Genomic DNA, 22,264 nt, shown 5'->3' with positions numbered 1-22,264 from the left:
ATTTTTACTTTTTACTTTTTATTTTTCACTTTTTATAACTTTGATATTTTTCTTTTTTCCTTTTTTTCTTTTTCTTTCATCTTTTTAATTGTGGATTTTTGTGGTTTTTTGTTTTTTTTTCTTTTTGAACTGGGAGGGGGGCTCTCTATTTTTTCCTACTGTTCTATCTTCTTTTAAATATTCACCCTCTTTAGTTGTAATTTGCAAATATTTCAATAAAATTATTTAAAACCATGAGAGCAAACAGTGGTGCCATGCCATGTAGGACCAGCTGAATTACCTCTACATGCCTGTAGAAGCAGCTGGTGACTCCATCCTTTTGGAGCAGTGAATTCATGAGGGTTGTAATAGCTATACTGTAGAATATTGTACAATATATAGTGTCATTAAATGGCTGGTGGAGAACTGGATGGCAGAAATAGAGAAAGGTTTAGTTGTACCTCCATGGCCAGGATCAGAAAGGTGACATCATCTACCAAGATCAGCTCATTTGTTAGGATCTGTCTCACAGTCCAGATGGTCTCCGTAATCCACGAAGGAACAAGGGTGAAGGGAAAAGAGGAACATTGTGTCTCCCTGGCATTCCAGTTCATGTTCAGTGGTCAGGGAAGTGATGCAAGACCAAGGTTAGCTTATCTCAGATGCCCAGTGCCTTTTCCCAAATGTGAGACTGCTTCGTACAAAAGAACAGTCATTCGGTGAGCCATTAGTTTTATTTCCCAGCCTGAAGGCAAAGCACAGAGGAACAACTGTGCTTTGTTCTTCACTGAAGTGACAGTTCTAACACCTCAAAATGAAATACTTAACTGCTGAAATGGATGTGGGCATAAACAACAGATCTTAGGAAAGAGGGGGAAAAAAGAGTGAATGCACCCAAGGACCAAATTTTCCTACATTACCAGAAAACAATAAGTTCTTTCAACTTAAACTGAACAAGTAAATATGGGAAGGTTCATAACAGCTCTGTGGTCTTTGAATTTCCATTTCTTTTCATGCTGCCGTAAGAGCCAGGAGGATGCATCATAATCTTCTTTTATCCCAAAGGTCTGGAGAAATATAAAGTTGAGAGGAGAACAGGTTTTAGCCTGTCATGTCAGACACAGTGGACTGAATTCCCATTTCATCTACCCACCCCATTCACCGTGCTCTATATCACAAGATATTGTTCTGTTTCATGCAGCTGAACATCTGATTTGGACTGTGGACACATCTTTGCTTGGTTGCCTCTCTGTGCTCAACTCAGCCAGAGGGACCAGATGGCAGAACAGCCTCCTCTGACCAGGGTCCAGAGCAGTGATAATGTCAGTTCTCTCACTCTGCTTGGTTCCCAGGTTTGCACTCAAGATTATAAATCTCTCTTCATGTTACTCATGGCATCGTTCCTACAATTATACAAATGTTTTTCAACCTTTCTAGACCTGCGGTCATTTTAAATCCAAGAATACAAGCACATCCATCCTATTCCCATCTATTTCTCATATTCGTCGTCACCTTCCTTTGCCAAATAATATAAGGAAAGACACACTCAGGGTATACTAACCCTTTAGAATTAATGCCAGTCAGTTGTCATTTGTTGAGGCACCATCACTGTTTCACAAAAAAGCTTTAAAACTATTCAAAACTACAACTGCCATGATTCCATCGCAAGGAGCTATTTCCATAGGAAGGGTTAGATTTAACAATATGGATGTTCCTAGGACAGGTAAAGGCTTCCTCTTGATATGAAATATGTGGTCCTACAGCTATCATTAGACTACAACTTTCATTGCTGATGCTTGATGGAAGTTGTAGTTTTATCTTCTCCTTTTTTGTTTGTCAGAGAGCAAGTGTGGTATAGTGGTTTGGGCATTGGGCGGGGGCTCTGGAAACCAGGGTTTGAATTTCCACTTGGCCATGGAAAGCCACAGGGTGACTTTGGGCAGGTCTCACATTCTCAGCTTCAGAAAAAGACAAAGGTGAAACCGCTTTGAACAAATCTTGCTAAGAAAACCCTAGAAGAGGTTTGCTTTCTAGTTGCCATAAATCAGAAATGACAGAAAGGCATGCAAAGTGGAGGAAATAAAGATCTCCTGATAAAAAAGAATCCACACAGCTCATATTTCTAACCTCATAAAGGCAGTGCACAAAGAGAACTTGCAGTGGGATGAAGATGAACTTTGCACTCTACTCATTCTCTTCTTATTAAAAAATATGTCAGGCAGAGAATTGATTCTGGTTGAGCTGTGGGTGTGATTCTTCCCTCTTAAATATGACATTTTCAGTACTCCATTTCGATTAATTCCCAGTCTTGTCACTGGCTCCCCTGCCCTCCTTGTTTGCAGCTTTTGGGTTTTGATTTGACATGACTCGCACTTTACCTCTGGTTCCTTTCACTCAGTGGCTTCCTTTCTTCTTTCCTCCCTCCCCTCCTGCCTACAGGATGAGGTCCTGTGCCAAATCAATGCTTCCGGCTCAGTGGCTGTTCCTGGCATATGTGTTAATGGTGTGCTGTAAATTGTTGTCTGCGACTGGCCACCATCCCCGGGGGCATCCAGGTAGGAGCTTTTAAACTCATTACACACTGCTGCGGCCAATTAATAACACTCGCCGAATGTTAGATTCCACTTTGGAAGCCATGGATAATTGATGAAGCTGTTTGACAATGTGTTACAACCAAAGCACCAAAAAGCAGGATGAGTTGGGGGGTTTAAAAAGAGGGAAGGGGTTTGTCAACACACACACATACAACACACAAACATACACAGTAACAGGAGATGACTTATTGCTGAGACTTCAAAGAGAGTTCACAGCACTATTGAATGTTTTCTGAGCAAATTTACAACACTTCTAGTTTCAGAAATGGTGTCTTTATCACTTCTACAGATTCAAAAGCACAATAGTAAGGGGGAAAAGGAAAAGAAAACCAAGCAAGAACATGTTCTAGGAGATCACTGTTGGGGGAAATCATTGTTTCCTGTGTATATTTCAGTGGTTAGATTATTTTTAAAAAAATGCAATAAGCTGATTATCGTAAGATAATAAATTCCTTTTGTGAACAGTTGCAATAACCTTAAGCAGTTGGTGGGATAACAGCCTGCTGTAGCATGAGAAAGGCAGATGGTATCAGAAAATCAGAAATGTTTCCCAAATCAGTAGAGGTTGGAGACCCTTCCAGATCATTGCAGCAGGCAATGTTGAGCCCAAAGACTAAAATCACATGTGTAGGTTTCACTTCATAGAGCTGTTGCATCATCTGTTGAGTGGTCAACATGGAAATATTAGGGTCCAGGTAGAGATGTGTAGCTTCAGAGCAGGAATGATGGATTGCATTGTAGCTTCATGGATTCCTCCCCCCCCCCCCAAAGATCTTGGAAGTCACCTGCACCAACAGACATTACCTATAACACAGCCCACACAAAAATGCCGTGGTGGGTTTTTTTAGGTCTATTTCTGGGATTATTTGGGGCACTGATTCAGAAAATTGCATTGGATAAACCATGACAGTTCTAGTTTGTTTGGGCCCTTCCACACACCCCTATATACCAGAATATCAAGGCGGAAAATCCCACAATATAGATAGATAGATAGATAGATAGATAGATAGATAGATAGGTTATGTGTTTTTAGCTCAAGCCATGACAATGGATAAAAAATAAAATTATCATTTTTATTATTTGATACACAACAAGAGTAGTACACAGCAGACAAAATCACTATGCTGCCTTTTGTATTCGAACACATGCCAGACACTTCCCAAGTGTCTAGGACTGTGTGATGTATCAGTGAATAATGTGTGCAGTAGTAGGGTGGCCTTTTGCAGCTAGCAGATGGTAATTTTGTCAGCGCAGATTGTTTTTAAGTGCAGGACAAGGTCTTTAGGCACTGCACTCAGTATGCTGATCACCATTGGGACCACCTTGACTGGCTTGTGCCAGAGTCTTTGCAGTTCTATCTTTAAATCCTCGTATTGTGTAAGCTTTTCCAATTGCTTCTTGTCAATTCTGCTGTCACCTGGGATTGCAACATCAACAATCCATACTTAGTTTTTCCCCATGATGAGGTCAGGAGTATCATGTTCCAATAATAATAAGACCTGGGTATGGCTCATGAATAGAACACTGAAGAAGGAGACAGAAAACTGATTCTTGCAGCCCAGGAGCAAGCCATCAGAACAAATGTTGGAGCTAAGTGTGAATGTTTCAATTGGCCACCTTGATTAGCATTTGAGAACTCCAGTCAGGAAACAATCAGGAACACCTAATCACCCCTCAACAAAGGAATATTCCAGACAGTAACAAGCCATAACTAAATACTGTCAGGCCATCAAATGCTAATCAAGGTGGTCAATTGAAACATTCACACCTAGCTCTAACAAACAAGAGTTCTTTCTCCCACCCTGGACCTTCCACAGATATATAAACCCAATTTTCCTACTTTCCAACAAACCTCGCAACCTCTGAGTAGGCTTGCCACAGATGTGGGTGAAATGTCAGGAGAGAATGCTTCTAGAACAGTGGTTCTCAACCTGTAGGTCCCCAGATGTTTTGGCCTTCAACTCCAAGAAATCCTAACAGCTGACAAACTAGCTGAGATTTCTGGGAGTTGTAGGCCTAAACACCTGGGGACCCACAGGTTGAGAACAACTGGTCTAGATTATGGCATACAGCCTGAAAAACCTACAACAACCCAGTGATGGAGGTCTGTTCTCATGTTGATTGGAGCATAGCTGACTGGTGTTTCCATTCCCTCCCATAGCAACCTCTGATGTAACAATCAGAAACAAGATCCCTGTTACAATTCCATCTTGTACTGGAGATTGCTGTTGGAAATGAACATTAGAAGAACTAGACCAGTGATTCTCAACCGGTGGGTCCCCAGACGTTTTGACCTTCAGCTCCCAGAAATCCTAACAGCTGGTAAACCGGCTGGGAATTCTGGGAGTTGTAGGCCAAAACACCTGGGAACCAACAGGCTAATAATCACTGAACTAGACCATTCTTCCTTGCAGCAGCTGGTGGCCATTAATGATGGGAATAATAGTGTCACAATTCTCAATACATATTTTTTATGAATACAAATTGGTTATGGGTCCATACCTCTAGGTTATGAATGTGTAAGTGCTGTATTCCAAGCTTCATTTCTGCCTGTTTTGTTGAGCAGAGCCTGGTTAAGGATATAACAATCGTGTATTCTAGTTTTTACGCTTGAAAGAATGAATGTCTTGACATTCTGACTCCATTGAGAAACAAGGGAAATTTGAATATCTCCTGCCGAATGCTTAGACAGCATAGGAAGGAGTCTGGAGTGTAGAAATTCTTAAAATCACTGTGATGGCAAAGGGAATTTTTAAAAACCCTTCTGAAATTCCTTGAAGCCAACTGTGGAGGCAAAATGAGTTATGCAAATGCCCTCTGCATAGGAACACAAATCAGATGCATTGGGGAGGGAGCGTAATTTAATATTTAACAGTTCTTGTTGTTGTTCTTTTACCGCTGCACTCTTTCTTATTTTTTGTGTTTAAAAATAGTTATACAGGAATCCAACATTTAGTGCATTATGCATTTCTTTTAAAAAAAAACCCACTCTGAATTGCCTGCTCTGTTACCATCTCATTTAAAAGGCAAGTTACGATTGTAATAAGAATCTCCGTTATCACCACTTTGTAATGAAAATGTAGGAAACTACCAGCATCAATTAGCATGTGAATTGCATCTTTCCATCTTAGGAACACCCCACAGCTGGGAGTCCAGTGGAGAGGTGCTCTAATGGCGTATTAACGCCAAGTGTGGTGATTTCACTAAGTGGTGACGGTGTGCGAATGTCTGAATGTATGGTCTTATCTTGGGTTGTCCCTACGGGGTGAACTTCAGCTCTGTTTTCTTCATGAAGGGAATGACCTGTTTATTCCTTCAAAATATACCTCCAGCTACAATTAATGAGCAAAATAAATTTCCATGTTCTGAAGACACAGGCGTGCACAAGGCCTGTCTCATTAAAGAATGTCTTCTCATGGCCTTCCAGTCTGGTTGGCGTTTTCTAGAAAGCAGGGATATTAACTGTGGCAAAAACATGTTGACATTGGAATTGGTTTCCAGCCTCTAGGATTGAATCACAGCCCTTTAAAATTCATTCCCCATCCAGTCCCAGGGGAAATACCTGTGATTGGAAGATGATGGTGTCTGTTGTGTGCATGCACAATGAACGCTTGTTATATGCAATGCAAATGCTTTCACTTTTTACAGCGCGGGAGTCTGAGTGTACATTTTTTTTTGTCAGATTAAGATTGATTTTACTCTTTTCAAAATGCAAGCGCCCAATATTAAAGTCTTTGTAAAGCACCCACAAAGTTATATGAAGGAAAAATAGATGACCATAAGGTAATTGCTTCTGGAAGCCTCAAGGAACATATGCATAATACGTTGTTGTCATTGCTAAGTTTTGTTTCTTCTGAGAAATTGCAGCAAGCTTGAATGAGAGATCAGGCTGTAATATGAACTAGAAAACAGCTATTGCTGGGCTGTGAATGGCCCCATAACCTCAGCCGAGCTCATACAATGTCACAAAATATTCAAAATATTCTAAGAGTTCAGAATGAATTAAAATTTTAATTATGCCTTTGTTATGGAAATGAAAATACAGGGAATCATTGGCAGTAAGGGTCCAAGTGAGAATGGTGGAAGTGAGGAAATGTGGCCCTAAAGAGATGTAAGAAAATGCACAGGAAGATTTAGAAACAGATGTGACTGAAAGAAAAGGGGCAAAGTAGGTTGTAGGTTGAGAGCAGAGACCTAAAAGGGAGCAGGCAGAAAACCTGGGGACAGGAAGAGTGAGAATGAGAAGAAGAAACATATGTAGATGGAAGAGCCATGGGACTGAAGCACAAAAGGTGATGTATGATATTGATAAGATTCCTCCTTTCCCTTCTTCACAGCCCTATATCCCAGAATATCAAGGCAGAAAATCCCACATTATCAGACTGTGGACTCTGATAAGCCAGTTCAAAGCAGACATTGTGGGATTTTCTGCCTTGATATCCTGGGATATAGGGCTGTGTGGAAGGGACCTTTATGTGAATCTGCTGGACTTCTAGGCTTTATAACTGCTGTATACAATCATAGATATTTTATAGTAGGTTTATTTATCACAATTCCGCTTGTGTTTTGAGTACTGCAACTGGACTAGGGTTATTTCAAGATCTCTCATATACTTCCTAGTAGAACTGGGATTTATCTAGTTCTAGGGTTTTGTCTATCTGCTATGGGGAAACTGTACTCTTTCTGAAAGTACCCTCTGCCCACTTATTGCTGGTGATTTCATCCTGGAATCCACATTAAAAGATCTCCCCCTCAAAGTGCTGAGGCTAATGCTCAAATGGTTACTTAAAACTTGGACTAAAATCAAGGGCAGATTCACTACCCCATTGTCATGTGGCTGCCAACTACCAATTCCTCTGCCATTTTTTTGTTTAAAGGATCTTTGGAAGGTTACATCAAAGAAGGAGGGAGGCCAAGATGGCAAGCATTTGTTTATCCCAATCCCAGTTAGAGGATTTTCCCCCAATGGGAACTCATATTCACAGTCACATAGTACAAGGTTTGTGAGACAAAAGGTCAAAAACTTATTTCACAGATTATTGTGCATCGTCTGACACTTGATGCTTCCTTCTAGTTTATTACCTCAAGACGTGATGTGGATTCTGGCATGTTTTTCTTGGCACTGTGAGTCTGCCCTTCCAACCCTTTTAGGAGCACAAAGTCAATATCTTTTTGGACAGAGGTCTGGGCTAAAAAAAACCCCCTGTTTTCAAGACAGGCTTTAAAGTGTTTAGAAGGAGGATGGCCTCAGGGAAACACAAGGGACACACAAGTGCATCTGAGCCTTTAGCTCAATTCTCCCTTCATCATCAAGTCAAACTGCCACATCATGACATCAACATGTGGAGATAGGAAATAAATGTTATTTACAGGACGGGTAAAAAATCCCAAGAGTTGTAGTGCATAAATCGTCACCTTTCCCCTCTACTATCCAAGAAAAATAGACCTGTTCAACTTTATAGCCTCTCTTTACTGCCACTCTGAAGCTAATTTAAGCTAAGAGGTTGACATGATAACTGCATTTCAGTCTCATATTGAAGTGTAATATAAAACCATATTTCTGGTTCTTTTAAAATGATAGTGCCAAAGACATGTAATTTACTAGCAAGTGCTGTGCCATTAACATCTACATGTATTTTCTGGGACTGTGCACACACTCCCAATCTAACTCAAGGGCCAGTTTGATAGTCCAAACCGGATCCAGTCTAGAGGCTAAATCTGGATTATAATTTGGAAATATGGATCACTGCTTCTCCCATTCATTTCATTTGAGAAATATAAAGTACTATAACAGTGTTGAGAGTTGTGCAGCATCCCAAATGCTTAACTGCAACTTCTAGTATTCCTCAGCATTAGTTATGCTGGTTATGACTCCTGGAATTTGTAGTTCATCATCATCTGGAAAGCTGCCCAGTTCTCTTGGTACATCTGGATAAAACATTATAATTGTGGTAGATGCTAAAGAATAGATTAACTCTCCCACAATGTAAACAGATACTTTTGTGGTGTGGGAGATCAGCCTGTAAGTTTAAAGTTCACAAGCAAGCACATACCCATATGCTGGGATGGAATCTTTTGAAACTGATTTCTTCAGTGTCTCTCTTTCTACCTTGCCCTAAGCGCACCTTCCAAAATGTAACAGGGAAGAGCAGGGGAATACATAATTCAAGCTCTATCACACACAAATCCTCCTCATAGACACTGTGTTTAGTGGAACATATCAATGAAACTTTTGTGACAGATTGGAATTAGAACTATCACTCCAACTCTTCATCATACCATGCCACAAAGTGTTCCACATTGCATTGTAAAGCACTTTCCTGTGATTCTCCTTCACATGTTTAAAGCTCTGTTACTCTAGAACAGGGGTTCCCAAAGTGTGCTCCACAGAGCCCTTGGAACTCAATGAGTGATTGTGAGGAGCTCTGCCTCAGGCAGCACCATGCTCCTTCCCTCCTCCTCCTCTTTCCTCCTGCTCCTCCCCCCTCCCCTTTCCTCATCTTTGTTGTGCAGGCTGCAAAATGTGAGGTGCATCCAATGGGCGGCTGCCCTGGGGCTGTCCCTTGAAGCAGATTGGTTGACAGGACCAGGTTGCTGCCCAAAAACAGAAAAGCTGAGCCCTCAAAGTTCAGAAACTGCCAGCAGAGAGCACAGGAGTGGAGCTGGGATGAGGAGCCAGTGAGCCAATAAACTCAGTCAGGCAGTGAAGGTGTTTGAAAGGCAGAAGAGAGAGAAAAGAAGAGGGGGGATTAGAAGAAATCTGAGCTGGACTTTTGTTAGCCAAGGAAACAGTAATAATGAGGGTGATCCAGCAATTAATAGAAGATATGGTGAGGAGGGAGATTTCAGGGAATCTCTGTTAAATTCTGACAAACCCTTCTGCAAGAAGCAGGCACATTATTCACATTAACTTTGGGTGTACATGTAATATTGCAATTTTTTTCCAAATATCCTAATTTGTACATTTTGTATATTTAAATAATGAATAATATTGCATCCAGTTATTTTTTTACGATTGCTTCCTTTATTAGTACACATAACTAACATATACCTTATTACTCATACCTCCATATACATATTGTGTGCAATATGTTTCATAGAACTTAGATAGAATTAAACACTGAACATTTATTGGGGCTCCATGAGAAACGTTTGCTTCTAAAAGGGCTCGGTGATAGAAAAGGTTTGGGAACTCCTGCTCTGGAACAGAGGTTCCCAGACGTTGGCCCTCTAGATGTTTTGGGTTTAGTTTCCCAAAATTCCTAACTTTAGTCAGGCTAGTTGCAGCTTCTGGTAGTTGAAGTCCAAAACACCTGGAGAACCAATGCTGTGGAGCCACTGCTCTAGAACAGCACTACTCTGAGTGGTGATCCATAGACTGTAATGCTGTCCTCTCTAGCAATTTATGAGGTCCTCCAGAAACTAGGATAAGAACTTTTGTTCCAGAAAGTAAACTTTCTCCATGTTCCCCAAATGCAGAAATTTGATGAAGGAGCTCTCTATGTGTATATATTTGTGTGAATAGTGAATTTCTTTGCACAGGATGTTCATTGGGGGTAGGAGGAGGCATCATGCAGTTTCAGCAATGGTTGGGGCTAGCCTGTGTGAGCCCAGGCCCTTTCAGCATATTCTGTCTAAATGAGTGGGAGCTGTTTGCCTTCTTTCAATGGCAGATGGGGATTCACATGTCGATTAGGCAGCAAACATAAAAAGAACTACCCAGAGTGCTGAATATAAGAGGATAGTAGGTTTCAGCACCTTGGATGGCACTGGACTAAAACCTGCAGCAGGTTTACTTCTTGACCATTATGGAAGCCACTATCCTTCTGCACCTTTTTTGTTTGCTAATAGTCACTGTTGATCATAAAAGGAATATATTTTTTAAAGGTGGGAATACAGTTCCTTTGTACATCCCACTAGAGGGCTCCCCAAGACTAAAAACCAGGCAAAGGCTGCCAAGGAGACACAAAGCTCTCCCTCTAATGAGGGAAGTCATAACTGGGTAATTTGCTAATCATAGTGATGGGCCTTTTGTCTTTTTGTGGGTCAGACATGGGTGGCTCACAATATGCTCCATCTTTTTGTTACACTTAACTCCATTTATGTCTTAATGTTTTATTCATCGTGTTACATTTGTGGATATTATTGCCACACTGCAGCAGCAGCGTTTCTTCTTCTTGTTTTTAAAAAGCTAGCTGTGCTTGCAATTGTATCCAGGGATAAGGTGAAAGGAGCACATCCGTCTTACAAAATGAATTCTTTGAAACAAGATAACATACATGTTGCTGAAGAATAAAGATGGGAAGAAGGAGGGTGGCAGCGGTGAATCTACGGTTTGTGTCTATTTTAAATACCATAGGGAACATTGTACACACAGCATAGGTTTTGATAAAGCCTTCAATTTAAATGCATAGGTATACTTTCCACTGGGAGCAATTCAATGTTAATTTGGTCTTTTTATAATGTAAAATATAGCCTCTAGTATAGTTTCTCAGAACTTGTGCACTTCACAAAGGGCTCCTGTATGAATAGATTTATGTATTCAAGGGAGCTGAAAACAAATTACAGATTGGATGATTAATGTGTAGGTTTCCTGGGTCAGGATTCCTAACGATTAGCAAAAAGAATAACATTCTTCTTAGAAGGAAAGAGGTGAATGTTTGAATGATCAATGAATATAAGGTACCCTATACTGACTCTTACCTTTTAACCTCCCGAATCTTGTTTCACCAACACTGAATGGCAGCATCTCTCCAGAATTTTGGGCAAGAGCTTTCCCAGCATTACTTGCAGATGCTGGAGAAGGGAGTTCAGACCTTGGTCATACAAATCAAGTGCTTTACCACTGTGTTGTAGGTCTTTCCCTGAATAGGTCCCCTCTCCACTTTACCTAACCATACACACCCATTTTGGACTATGAAGTGGCTTTCATAGTGGTCCTATTTCCAGTATGATTAAACTGATCACATTAGCATGTATAGTTGTAGATCATGCTAAACGTTCTCCTTTTTTTTTTGAATCAGAGAATCATCAAGTTGGAAGAGACCACATGGGCCCCCTGCCATGCAGGAAAAGCACAATCAATGTACCCCTGAAAGATGGCCATCCATCCTCTGTTTAAAAGCCTCCAAAGAAGAGGCTTCCACCACACTCCAAGGCAGAGAGTTCCACTGTTGAACAGCTCTTCCAGTCAGGAAGTTCTTCCTAATGTTCAAATGGCATCTCCTTTCCTGTAATTTGAACCCATAGCTCAAATGTCCTAATCTCCAGGGCAGCAAAAAACAAGCCTGCTCCCACTTCCTTATGACATACTTTCAAATATTTAAACATAGCTATCATGTCTCTTCTCAACCTTCTCTTCTGCAGGCTAAACATACCAGTCTCTTTAAGCTGCTCCTCATAGGAATTCATGGTTTCCAGATCTTTGATAATTTTAGTTGTCTTCCTCTGGACGCCTTCTAGCTTGTCAATATCTCTTTATGTGGGGGCATTGAATAGTTGCCGACTGTAAGCCGCCCTGAGTCCCCCTACAGGGGTTGAGAAAGGCAGGGTACAATGTTTGAAATAATAAAATAAACAAATAATTTAAACTGTAGTGCCCAGAATTGGCCACATTATTCCAGGTGAAGTCTAACCAAAGTAGAATAGAGAGGCACCATGACTTCCCTCGATCTAGACACTATATACCTTCTGATGCAGCTCAAAATCCCATTGGATTTTTTAAACTGCTCCATCACACTATTGACTCAGGTTCAATTTGTTGTCCACAAAGACTCCAAGATTTTTTTCACGCATACTATTGTCAAGCCAGGCACCACCCATCTTGTATGTTTGTACTTTATTTTTTTCCTGCTTAAGTGTAGTATATTACATTTTTCCTTAATGAAATTCATTTTTTTAAGTTTGGGCCTAACTCTCTAATATATTAAGGTTATTTTGTCTTCTGGAGTATTAATTATCCCTCCTAATTTGGTGTCATCTGCAAACTTTATAAGTATGCCCTCTAAACCTTCATCCAAGTCATTAATAAATATGCTGAACACAACTTTTCAATTATATTTAGTCATTATTGTATCTTTTCTGTTTTGATGGAAAAGAAGCATATCAGCTGTCATAGCTAATATTAGGAAGGAAAAAAAATCAGCCAACAGCAATATGTTCAGTCTTCCCTTTCCTTGAAAGAGAGGCTGTAAAATAGGGAAGGAGTCCAAAGTCCCTGGAAAGCATATCCATATACATGAGCTGGCTGCTTCCATCTCAGTGTAATGGTATATTTACTCTAGGGTTTAGATTTCAAAAGAAATATCCAGTTTTGTAATCCTTTCTTCCAAATAGATCCGGCACCTTGAATTAGAGTTTGAGTTAAGCCTTGACTAGATTCAGGACCCCCGCTGTCATGGAAGCTTCTAATATGGTCTGAATGAGTGGATGTCATTTCACAATGAAGGTAGAGAAGTATGAAAGCAAGAGAAGATGTCTATCCTCAGGACTCACCTCTAGATATTTCTGTGGATTACGAGGAGAAAAAGCATAAGGAAACACTCTGCCTACTCACTCACTCACCTCTCTTCAACCTGTGGCCCCCCAGGTGTTTTGGCTCCTAGAATTCCTGACCTTTGAACAAGCTGACTAGGGCTTCTGAGAGTTGGAAACCCAAACAGCTCAAGAGTACAGGTTGTGAAGACCTGCTTTAGATGATATAGGGATGAGGGTTAGGTCAATAAGCCCATTGTTTTCTACCTTGTCTCTTACTCTCATCCCATGTCTGAGATTGGGAGGGAAAGTAGAAAAATGAGTTGACTTTATTTCCTTTTGCTCCCCTGAATTGGGCCCTATGCTTCCCACTGCACATCCCTCAAAGAGAAAGCATGTGGGCATCCCCCAACCATAACCCAATATATGGCTCCTGAACTTTATCTCTGTTTCTTGCCCTATAGATATAGATGGCAAGCTATTTAACCTCAGCAGACTGAAAGCTAAAAGGAAGGTTACAACAACATCTGTTATAGAACTCCAGTAGGCTGATGACAACATCATCTGTGCACATTCAGAGGAAGACCTACAAGCCACTCTAATCACTTTCGCAGAAGCATACGAGACGCTCAGCCTGTCATTGAACAGCGAAGACAGCGAGAAAACCAAAGTGCTCTTCCAGCAGTCACCAACCAACCCATCTGCAGAAATACAGGGTTAGTCAAAATGAATAGGCCAATAAGAAAATTAATTGTACCTGAATTGGCCTATTCATTTTGACTAACCCTGTACATCATAATGGTGTAACATTAGAAAATGTTGACCATTTCCACTACCTTGGTAGCCACCTCGCCACAAAAGTCAACATTGACACTGAAATAAAACACTGCCTGAGCTCTGTGAGTGCAGCATTTTTTCGAATGAAGCAGAGAGTGCTTGAGGACCGGGACATCAGTAGGGATGCCAAGGTGCTTGTTTATAAAGCTATTGTCCTCCCAACCATGCTATACGCCTGTAAATAGTGGGCTATCTACAGACGACACATGCAACTCCTGGAACGATTCCATCAGCATTGCCTCCAAAAACATCTTGCAAATCTCTTGGGAAGACAGGCATTGCAGGAGAACATGCAGGGCAAGAATAGGGCTCCGCAGTCACCTATGTAACCACTGCCAAGACACATCACTTGGAGGACTATCATCCTCAAACAATGAGGGGTCGCCTAAGGAAGGAAGGATATAGTTTTCTAATTGACATTGCCCTTCTAGCTGAAACTATCATCTGGCTCTTGCACTTTTCCCAACTGCCTTATCCCTGCAATGACAACTTTTCCCAACTGCCTTTTCTCTGCAACCACAACCACAAGCCCTTCCCTGCCCGGATCTAGTATTCAATTACTATGTCAGTCTATGGTTTGATTTATGATATTATTATTATTATTATTATTATTATTATTATTATTATTATTCCTTCTACATAGAGATGGGCAACTTCAGAGAGGGTGAAGGTGCTCCCTCTCCTGCCCCCTGCCCCCATTATGCTGAACCATCATGCTTTGGCATACTGGGACTGGTATAATGTCACCTCTAGCTGCCATTTGGACTGAGCTTTGGCTTCTTTTTGTATTTTTAGGAAGCTCTAAGGAAGTGTGTGAAGTAAATATTTCCTGCTTTTTTGGGGGGGAGGGTGCTTTTGGTCAATTTTATATAAGAAATCACCAGGAAATCACCTGGCTTTGGGAGGTGGGCTTCACTGAATCATAGAATTAGAAAGGTCTCCATCAACCATCAATTCCAATCTCCTGCACAGCACAGCATCTCCAGTTAGAGCATCCTCAGCAGGTAGTCTCTTTTTGACAACAAACAGAGAAAGATTGCCCTGTGTTTTCAGAAACAGAGACCAACTTCTTTCTTCCACCAGTGTCCTTTATGTGAGAAGGTTGAGAGAAGGCAATCATAAGAGAGAAAAGCAGGTTTTTTTTTCTGCTGCCCTTGAAACTAGGATTTAGAGCAATGGGTTCAAATTACAGGAAAGGAGATTCCACTTGAACATTAGGAAGAACTTCCTGGTAGTACAAGCAGTTCAGCAGTGGAACTCTCTGATTCAAAGTGTAATGGAAGCTCCTTACTCGGAGGCTTTTAAACAGAGGCTGGAGGGCCATCTGTCAGGGGTACTTTGATTGTACTTTTCTTGCATGATAGGGGTAGGACTAGATGTCCTATGTGGTCTCTTCCAACTCTATTATTCTATGATTCTACGACTCAGTGGGAAAAACCTGTAATCTCTGTTGTTGTTGTCGTTGTTGTCGTCGTCATTTTTTGGCATACAGCAACCCTAAGGAGAAGCCGTCATGAGATTTTCTTGGCAAGATGTGTTTAAAGGAGATTTGCCATTCCCTCCCCTGATGCTGAGAGTATGTGAACATTTGTGGATTTCCATGTCTGAGTGGGGATTTGAACCAGGAGTCTTAGAATGTGTCCAGAGGAGGGCGACTAAAATGATCAAGGGTCTGGAGAACAAGCCCTATGAGGAGCGGCTTAGGGAACTGGGCATGTTTAGCCTGAAGAAGAGAAGGCTGAGAGGAGATATGATAGCCATCTATAAATATGTGAGAGGAAGCCACAGGGAGGAGGGAGCAAGCTTGTTTTCTGCTTCCTTGGAGACTAGGACACGGAACAATGGCTTCAAACTACAAGAGAGGAGATTCCATCTGAACATTAGGAAGAACTTCCTGACTGTGAGAGCCGTTCAGCAGTGGAACTCTCTGCCCCAGAGTGTGGTGGAGGCTCCTTCTTTGGAAGCTTTTAAGCAGAGGCCGATGGCCATTTGTCAGGGGTGATTTGAATGCAATATTCCTGCTTCTTGGCAGGGGGTTGGACTGGATGGCCCATGAGGTCTCTTCCAACTCTTTGATTCTATGATTCTATAATTAGTCCACCACTCAAATCAGCTATATGGACAATAAGTGTCACACTGGTAGGAATTAATAATTCATTATTTCTGTAAATCTTTTGTGACAGAATCTAAACTGCATGGCCACAACATGAGGAAAATACTGGTATTTTGAATGTTAATTTCATAGATGGTGTGTTTCTATGTATTATACAATAAAAAATACAAAAAAAAGGCATCTTAAATTAGTTAAATTAGCCTTCCCGCATAAGCGGTACCTAAATTTCCTGTTTGAAAGATGCAATTGTTTTTCGGGCTGCAAAGGTCGATAACAAGCTAGACAATAGCCGGAAGCTCACTCCGACCCAGGCTGGCTTTGAACTCATGACCTCTCGGGTCAGTAGAGATTTTAGTGAAGCTGACTCCCAGTCAGCTGCGCCACAACTCGGTCCTATCTCCTCTGCTGACACAACTGTACATTGTGATCATTCTGTACTATAAAGTTAATTCATGTTTCACCTGCCTAGAAAGTAATTTTTTTCTCAGAATGGCCAAAGGGAGTTATAGGTAAAGGTAAAGGTTTCCACTGTCATTAAGTCTAGTCATTTCCAACTCGGGGGGGGGGGGGAGTGCTTATCTCCATTTCTAAGCTGAACAGCTGGTATTGTCCGTAGACCCTCCAAGGTCATGTGGCAAGTATGACTGCATGGAGTGCCATTACCTTCCCACAGAAGTGGTACCTATTGATGTCCTCACATTTGCATGTTTTTGAACTGCTAGGTTGGCAGAAACTGGGGCTAACAGTGGGAGCACACCCCACTCCCCGGATTCGAAACACCAACCTTTCAGTCGAGTTCAGCAGCTCAGCAGTTTAACCCACTGCACCACCAGGGGCCCTAGGGGAGTCATAGGATTTATTAATATAAGAATGTCCCATCCCTAGATGTGTTTTATATTCAGGGACCAAACTGGACAAAGAAATACAAGAGAGAAATACAAAGTACCGTTAGGCCTTTGCACAGGCATGAAGTGTTAGGGGTTTTAAGTCTTGCATTTGAACCAGTACTGTAAACTAAGGAGATCTGTTGTTTTGACAAGTGAGAGAGAATTAACATAATGCCTATATGCATGTAGCACATTGAGTAAAATGAGATTTTTTTTCTTTGCACATATGATATCTTTTTAAAGGTATGAAGCAGTCTCTGCATGTGTGAAACTGCCTTCCTACCAGAGAGGATGAAAGCTTTGGATCACATCTTGTCTAAGTATGGATTTTATATAAATTGCAGGCTATTGAAGCTCCTTGATGCATTTCCTCTTCAGCACTGTGCCATTTTGTCTCAGGCTTTTCTATATCTGTTACATGGATGAGTTCTTCAGAGCAATGGGTAATTTATACTGTTTCTAGCCTTTTGAGTTGGGCTTTGTTTGGATAAATTCTCATCAAATCTCCCTTCATTGAAATGAAATACAGCCCTCTGTTTTCTTGACTTTGCTACACCCAGTTTGTGCTTTGTTTCAGAGAACTGACCATGGGAGGGCAGTGTCTTTTTAAATCAGGAGATTAGACATATCATCTTGTGTTCTGCTGGGTAATCTCTTCTCATCATGCTGGAAATGATATCTGTCAGACCAGAATGGAACCAACATTTGGTATTCATTAACTTTCTAGGATAGCAATCTTTAACCATGCTCCCTAGAATAAAAAATAAATTATGAGCAAGGAGCCCTGAGATCAACACATTCCTTACTTGGAAACAGATCTCTCTTTTTCTCCTTCAATTTCTGTTTCTATTATCTTGTTGTACAACATTCATAAGGAGCTAGTAATTTGTGCCGTGTGCTTTGCATTGTTTCAGATCCACCAAACATTCTGATTTTTGGTGTTCTTGGCAATAATAATAATAATAATAATAATAATAATAATAATATTGATTTATATCTCGCCACCTGAAGGGACTCAAGGTGGCTTACAAGTGCACATATAACATACAACAGGTAAAAACAGTACAAAAGTATAAAACAAGTCACATAAAATTATAACAACAACCCCCGTCCACACATGTAGCATAAAATCAAAATAATACAATTTTAAAACAAGGGTAGATAAAAATAGCTGATGTCAATTTACAAGATGCCAAGTATCAGCTTCATATGGGCCCATTCAACCTACTCAGGATCAAAGACCTGCCTGAACATCCATGTTTTCAGGTTGAAATGGAAGGATAGAAGGGTAGGGGCTAATCTAATCTCTTGGGGGGGGGGGTATTCCAGAGCCAGGGGCCATCACAGAGAAGGCCTTTTCTTTTGTCCCCACCAACTGCACTTGAGAAGGTGGTGGGACTGAGAGAAAGGCTTCCCCTGTTGATCTCAGAGCTCTTGCTGGTTTGTAGAAAGAGATGTGATCTCGAAGATAGGTTGGACCTGAAGGGTATAGTGCAGGCATTCTCAAACTGTGGCCCTCCAGCTGTTGGGACCTCCAAGTTCTAGAAGCCCTAACAAGCTTGTTCAATTGTCAGGAATTCTGGGAGTTGAAGGCCCAAACAGCTGGGGGGCCAAAGGATGCCTGGTATAATGGGTACTTTGTGTGAAGAGAAAGGCTAAAGGTGGATCTATATTGTATAATTAATGCAATTTGATACTACTTTAACTGCCATGGCCCAATGTTATGGTAACATGCAATTTGTAATTTGATGAGGCATCAGCATTCAAGTAGAGGAGTCTGAAGATGTTGTACAACTACAACTCCCATTATTCTATAGCATTGAGACATGGCCGTTAAAGTGGTGTCAAATGACATTAATTCTACAGTTTAGATACACTCTTGCACTGATATCCTCGTAAGGATCTGATGCAGTACAAATCTGATGCAGAAGGCGACACTGTCATATAAAATCCAGATTATATGCTTTGAACTGGATTATATGGTAGTGTAGAGTGATATAATCCACTTCAAAGCAGATAATGTCAATTTTCTACTTTGATAATTTGGATTATATGGCAGTTTAGAAGGGGCCTTAGGTTGGGTTTGGTGGGAAGGAGAGGTCCCTGTCCCTAAAAACTTACAATCTAAAGAGACAGTATATTCCCTGTCCCACAAGCCACCAGTGTTTGGCAGGAAGTTTGAGTATAATGCAGTGGTTTGGACACAGGCATGATAGGAAGAGTTTTTTTAAAAATAGCTGTGGCATTCCCCTTTCACCCCTAATGTGATGGAGATGCTACACATTTCCTAAATCTTTCTTTTGTTGTCGCTGTTATATTCACAAGCAGCCATGCTGATGTTAGCTAGCCTAGCTGAAGTAAATAACCAAGAACTGTGACAGATTTAGAGTAGCTTGCACTGATATCCTCGTAAGGATCTGATGCAGTACAAATTATGTACAGAGCAGAACAACCTCTTTGAGGTAGCTAATCCGGCCAGAGAAAAGGAATTGGTTCAACATTTCAGATTGCTGGGACAAAACTTCTTATTTTTCCTCTTCTACTTGGATGCCTTTACTGAATTAGGCAAAGTGAGGTGACGGAGATGCTATATCTTCCTTGGCTCTTAGCTGTTCATTTCAGCTGCTTTGTATTTTTCTAGGTATGACCAGCTGTTTTAAATGTAATAGACACTAGTATTTCCCTAAGATTCATTGGGCAGCTCTGCCAGTTTTTTTTTTAAATATAGACTGAGTAGGAGGCAACAGCGTTGCTGTTTTGGCAGCAAAATATATTGAGGCTTGCCTTGCTTCTGCTTGGCTTAACTGTTTGACAGTGCACATTGTTTTGTTTGACCGCTGTCTCTCTCCACCTCCCACTCCCCACATCTCTCTTGGAGAAGGCTCTTTGTAGGGTTTTGGCCTGCAAATTTTTGTTCCTTCAAGGGCCTCCTTGAACTGAAACCTCTGGAGATTTCCCGTGAGCAATAAGTGCCACAGCATCTCTGTAATGATGGTCCATCATGCTCTCTTAAGCGTTCATTGTTAAGAGGCAGTGTGCTCTTAATAAAATGCCAATTGAATTGTAAGGTTCCTCTTTAACGAGATTCAGAGGCAAGGCTGCGTCCCAAGGTGAATTGTCAGTGCCGGGAAGTCTGGTGAACTTAATCACTTGCTTTTACTGACTTTGCTCTTCTGATTGTATCTGTTGTGTGAAAAGGGGCGGGGGAGAGAACCAGGAGCAGAGACTCCGTTATAGATCATGCTGGCTTTTCCCATCTGTGCCTCCATCCCCTTCCTACTCTACCTTCTTTTTGAAAGTGGTGGTGGTGGTGAGGAGTCTGAGTTAGATGCATACATGTCTTTTTACTAAAAGGGGCTGCGATAGTCACTGGAGATTCCTTATGCAGCTGGTCAGATAGGATGGCAGGGAGAGAGAGAGAGAGAGAGAGAATGCCGAGATAAGTCCTGTGGAAGCAGTAAGTAAAAATAAATAAATACTAGCTTCAGTGAAATGCTGTTTATAGAAAACAAAGACCCAGTCCTCAAACAAGGAGCCAAGATAATTAGACTGAAGTTTAATTCTGCTTTGACAATGTCTAGACTCTAATCTTGGGATAGATTGTATATGGGCTTAGGCTAAACAAGAGACAAAGTACTGCCTTGTGGTGTCACATGATCCACCCAAGAAAGTAACCCTGAGCAAACCATAGAGCAGCACACTTGTTTTGTTGTCTTCAGATCATCCCAACCTCTTAATTAGATTCTCTCTCACTCTCCCTGCCTCTTTTGTGTGATCACAGTGTTGTTGTTGTTAACTTTATTTCTATCCCACCTTTCTCCCAACCAATTGTAATGCTTTTAAAAGGAATTATATTGAAAGCAAGTACAGAAAAGAGGCAGAAAATTGCCAGATGCTGGATTGCAGGCAAGGCAGGGTAAAGAGAAAGAGGAAAAGCACTGGTGGCTTCCGTATCAGTGGAGGGTGGTGAATCCTTGTTGTGTTTGTCAGAATTTTAAAGGAACTATCCAAGGTGCTACAGAGCCCAGATCTAAGCGGCTCAGTCCAACTAATCTCATAGTCATGTTCGATGGGAATATGGGGAGGTCCTTTTTGGTGGCTAAGTTTTAATTCTAAGTTTTATTCTTTAATCTATTATGCACTAGAAAAAACAATGCAGTACAACCTCCTAGATCCATGTGTTGGTATGCAGGATGTGAAGGTTTTGAACTTAAAATGGAAACAGAAAACATGGGATATTAGCTAATCTATTGAAACAAATGAGTTCCACCAGAAGTCACCACAGGGTCCCACTGGAGGACCTAACAAATTAATAGAGAGGATACCTTTCTAAGAATTTGTTAGATTCTCCAGTGGGACTCTATGGTGACTTCCAGCAGCAGGATCTAGAGTATTCCTAAAGAAAACATATTTTATTGGATACGGGTAGGTGGTACTGCAAACAGTTATCAGGGAATATGTGGGCTGTAGTGTAATGTTAGGTAAGGTAGAAAGCAGTTAGAAAAGAGCAAAATTGCATTAAAAATGGATAGACTCAATCAAGGAACCCCATGGCCTTGTGTCTGCAAGGCCTGAGCTGATATCTTGGTGACTTAGAGGTCTCTCATTCATAGGGCTGCCATGAGTCAAAGTAAAAAAGCCAGCCTTACTCCCAAACCTTGTGATAGAAATACAGTGACTGGTTGGTTGCACACAGTCAATTAAACTATTTTTTTTAAAAATGTCAATGTGATACCAGGTAGGATAGAAATATTGTAAACAGATTATTATTTTTTGTGTGTATAAAAGTGGAGCTTGATAATGTAATTATCTTTCATGCAGTTATTGTAACATCTAGATGCCCTAAGTACTTTAGGTTAAACTAAGTAACACTTAAACATTACTACTTAATTAGGTATATTTGTAAGCAATGTTAAAGATGGTTAGGCTTTCTTCATAGCTCAACCAACTCAGAAATAAACTTCACAAGCACAATGGAATTTACTTTTGAGTACAAGATAATCTTCAAGAATCTTCTTGATTCATTCCAGCTAAATTACAGTTTTAATAGTTGAGTTACATTTTGGGGGATATGGCTTGTGATGTAGTTGGTGCTCATTTTTGCGAGGTGAGTGAATAAAAAACTGCAGCAGTGCATTGGTTTGTGATGCTATAATATACTGTAAACCACAAACTGATGAAAAGAAAAGACAAGAGAGTTTGAAAAACATTGATAAAATAGGAAACCTTGAAAATGTTCTTGCTAAATAAAGGATGTCATCTAATTTCATAGGGATCCTTCTGCAGCTGTAAGAGCAATTCCTTGGTGTTTATTGTTATTACAATAATAATATATAATTCTGCTATAAATCTCATGACTTAAACTCTCTGCACTGTGGAAT

General features: G+C 40.8%; 1 protein-coding gene across 1 annotated transcript in view; it reads left to right on the top strand.

Moving 5' to 3' along the window:
- Window positions 1–22,264, top strand: part of TAFA4 (TAFA chemokine like family member 4) — a 161,103-nt gene that overhangs the window by 62,333 nt on the left and 76,506 nt on the right. Inside the window, exon 3 of the mRNA XM_060766393.2 lies at window positions 2,419–2,534. Coding sequence (XP_060622376.1) covers window positions 2,419–2,534 — 116 coding nt within the window. The remainder of the gene's footprint in view (window positions 1–2,418; window positions 2,535–22,264) is intronic.

Source organism: Anolis sagrei, chromosome 2 (assembly GCF_037176765.1).
Source record: "Anolis sagrei isolate rAnoSag1 chromosome 2, rAnoSag1.mat, whole genome shotgun sequence".
NCBI lineage: Eukaryota > Metazoa > Chordata > Lepidosauria > Squamata > Dactyloidae > Anolis > Anolis sagrei.
The sequence above is the reverse complement of the archived record's forward strand: the minus strand, read 5'-3'. Positions and strand labels throughout refer to the sequence as shown.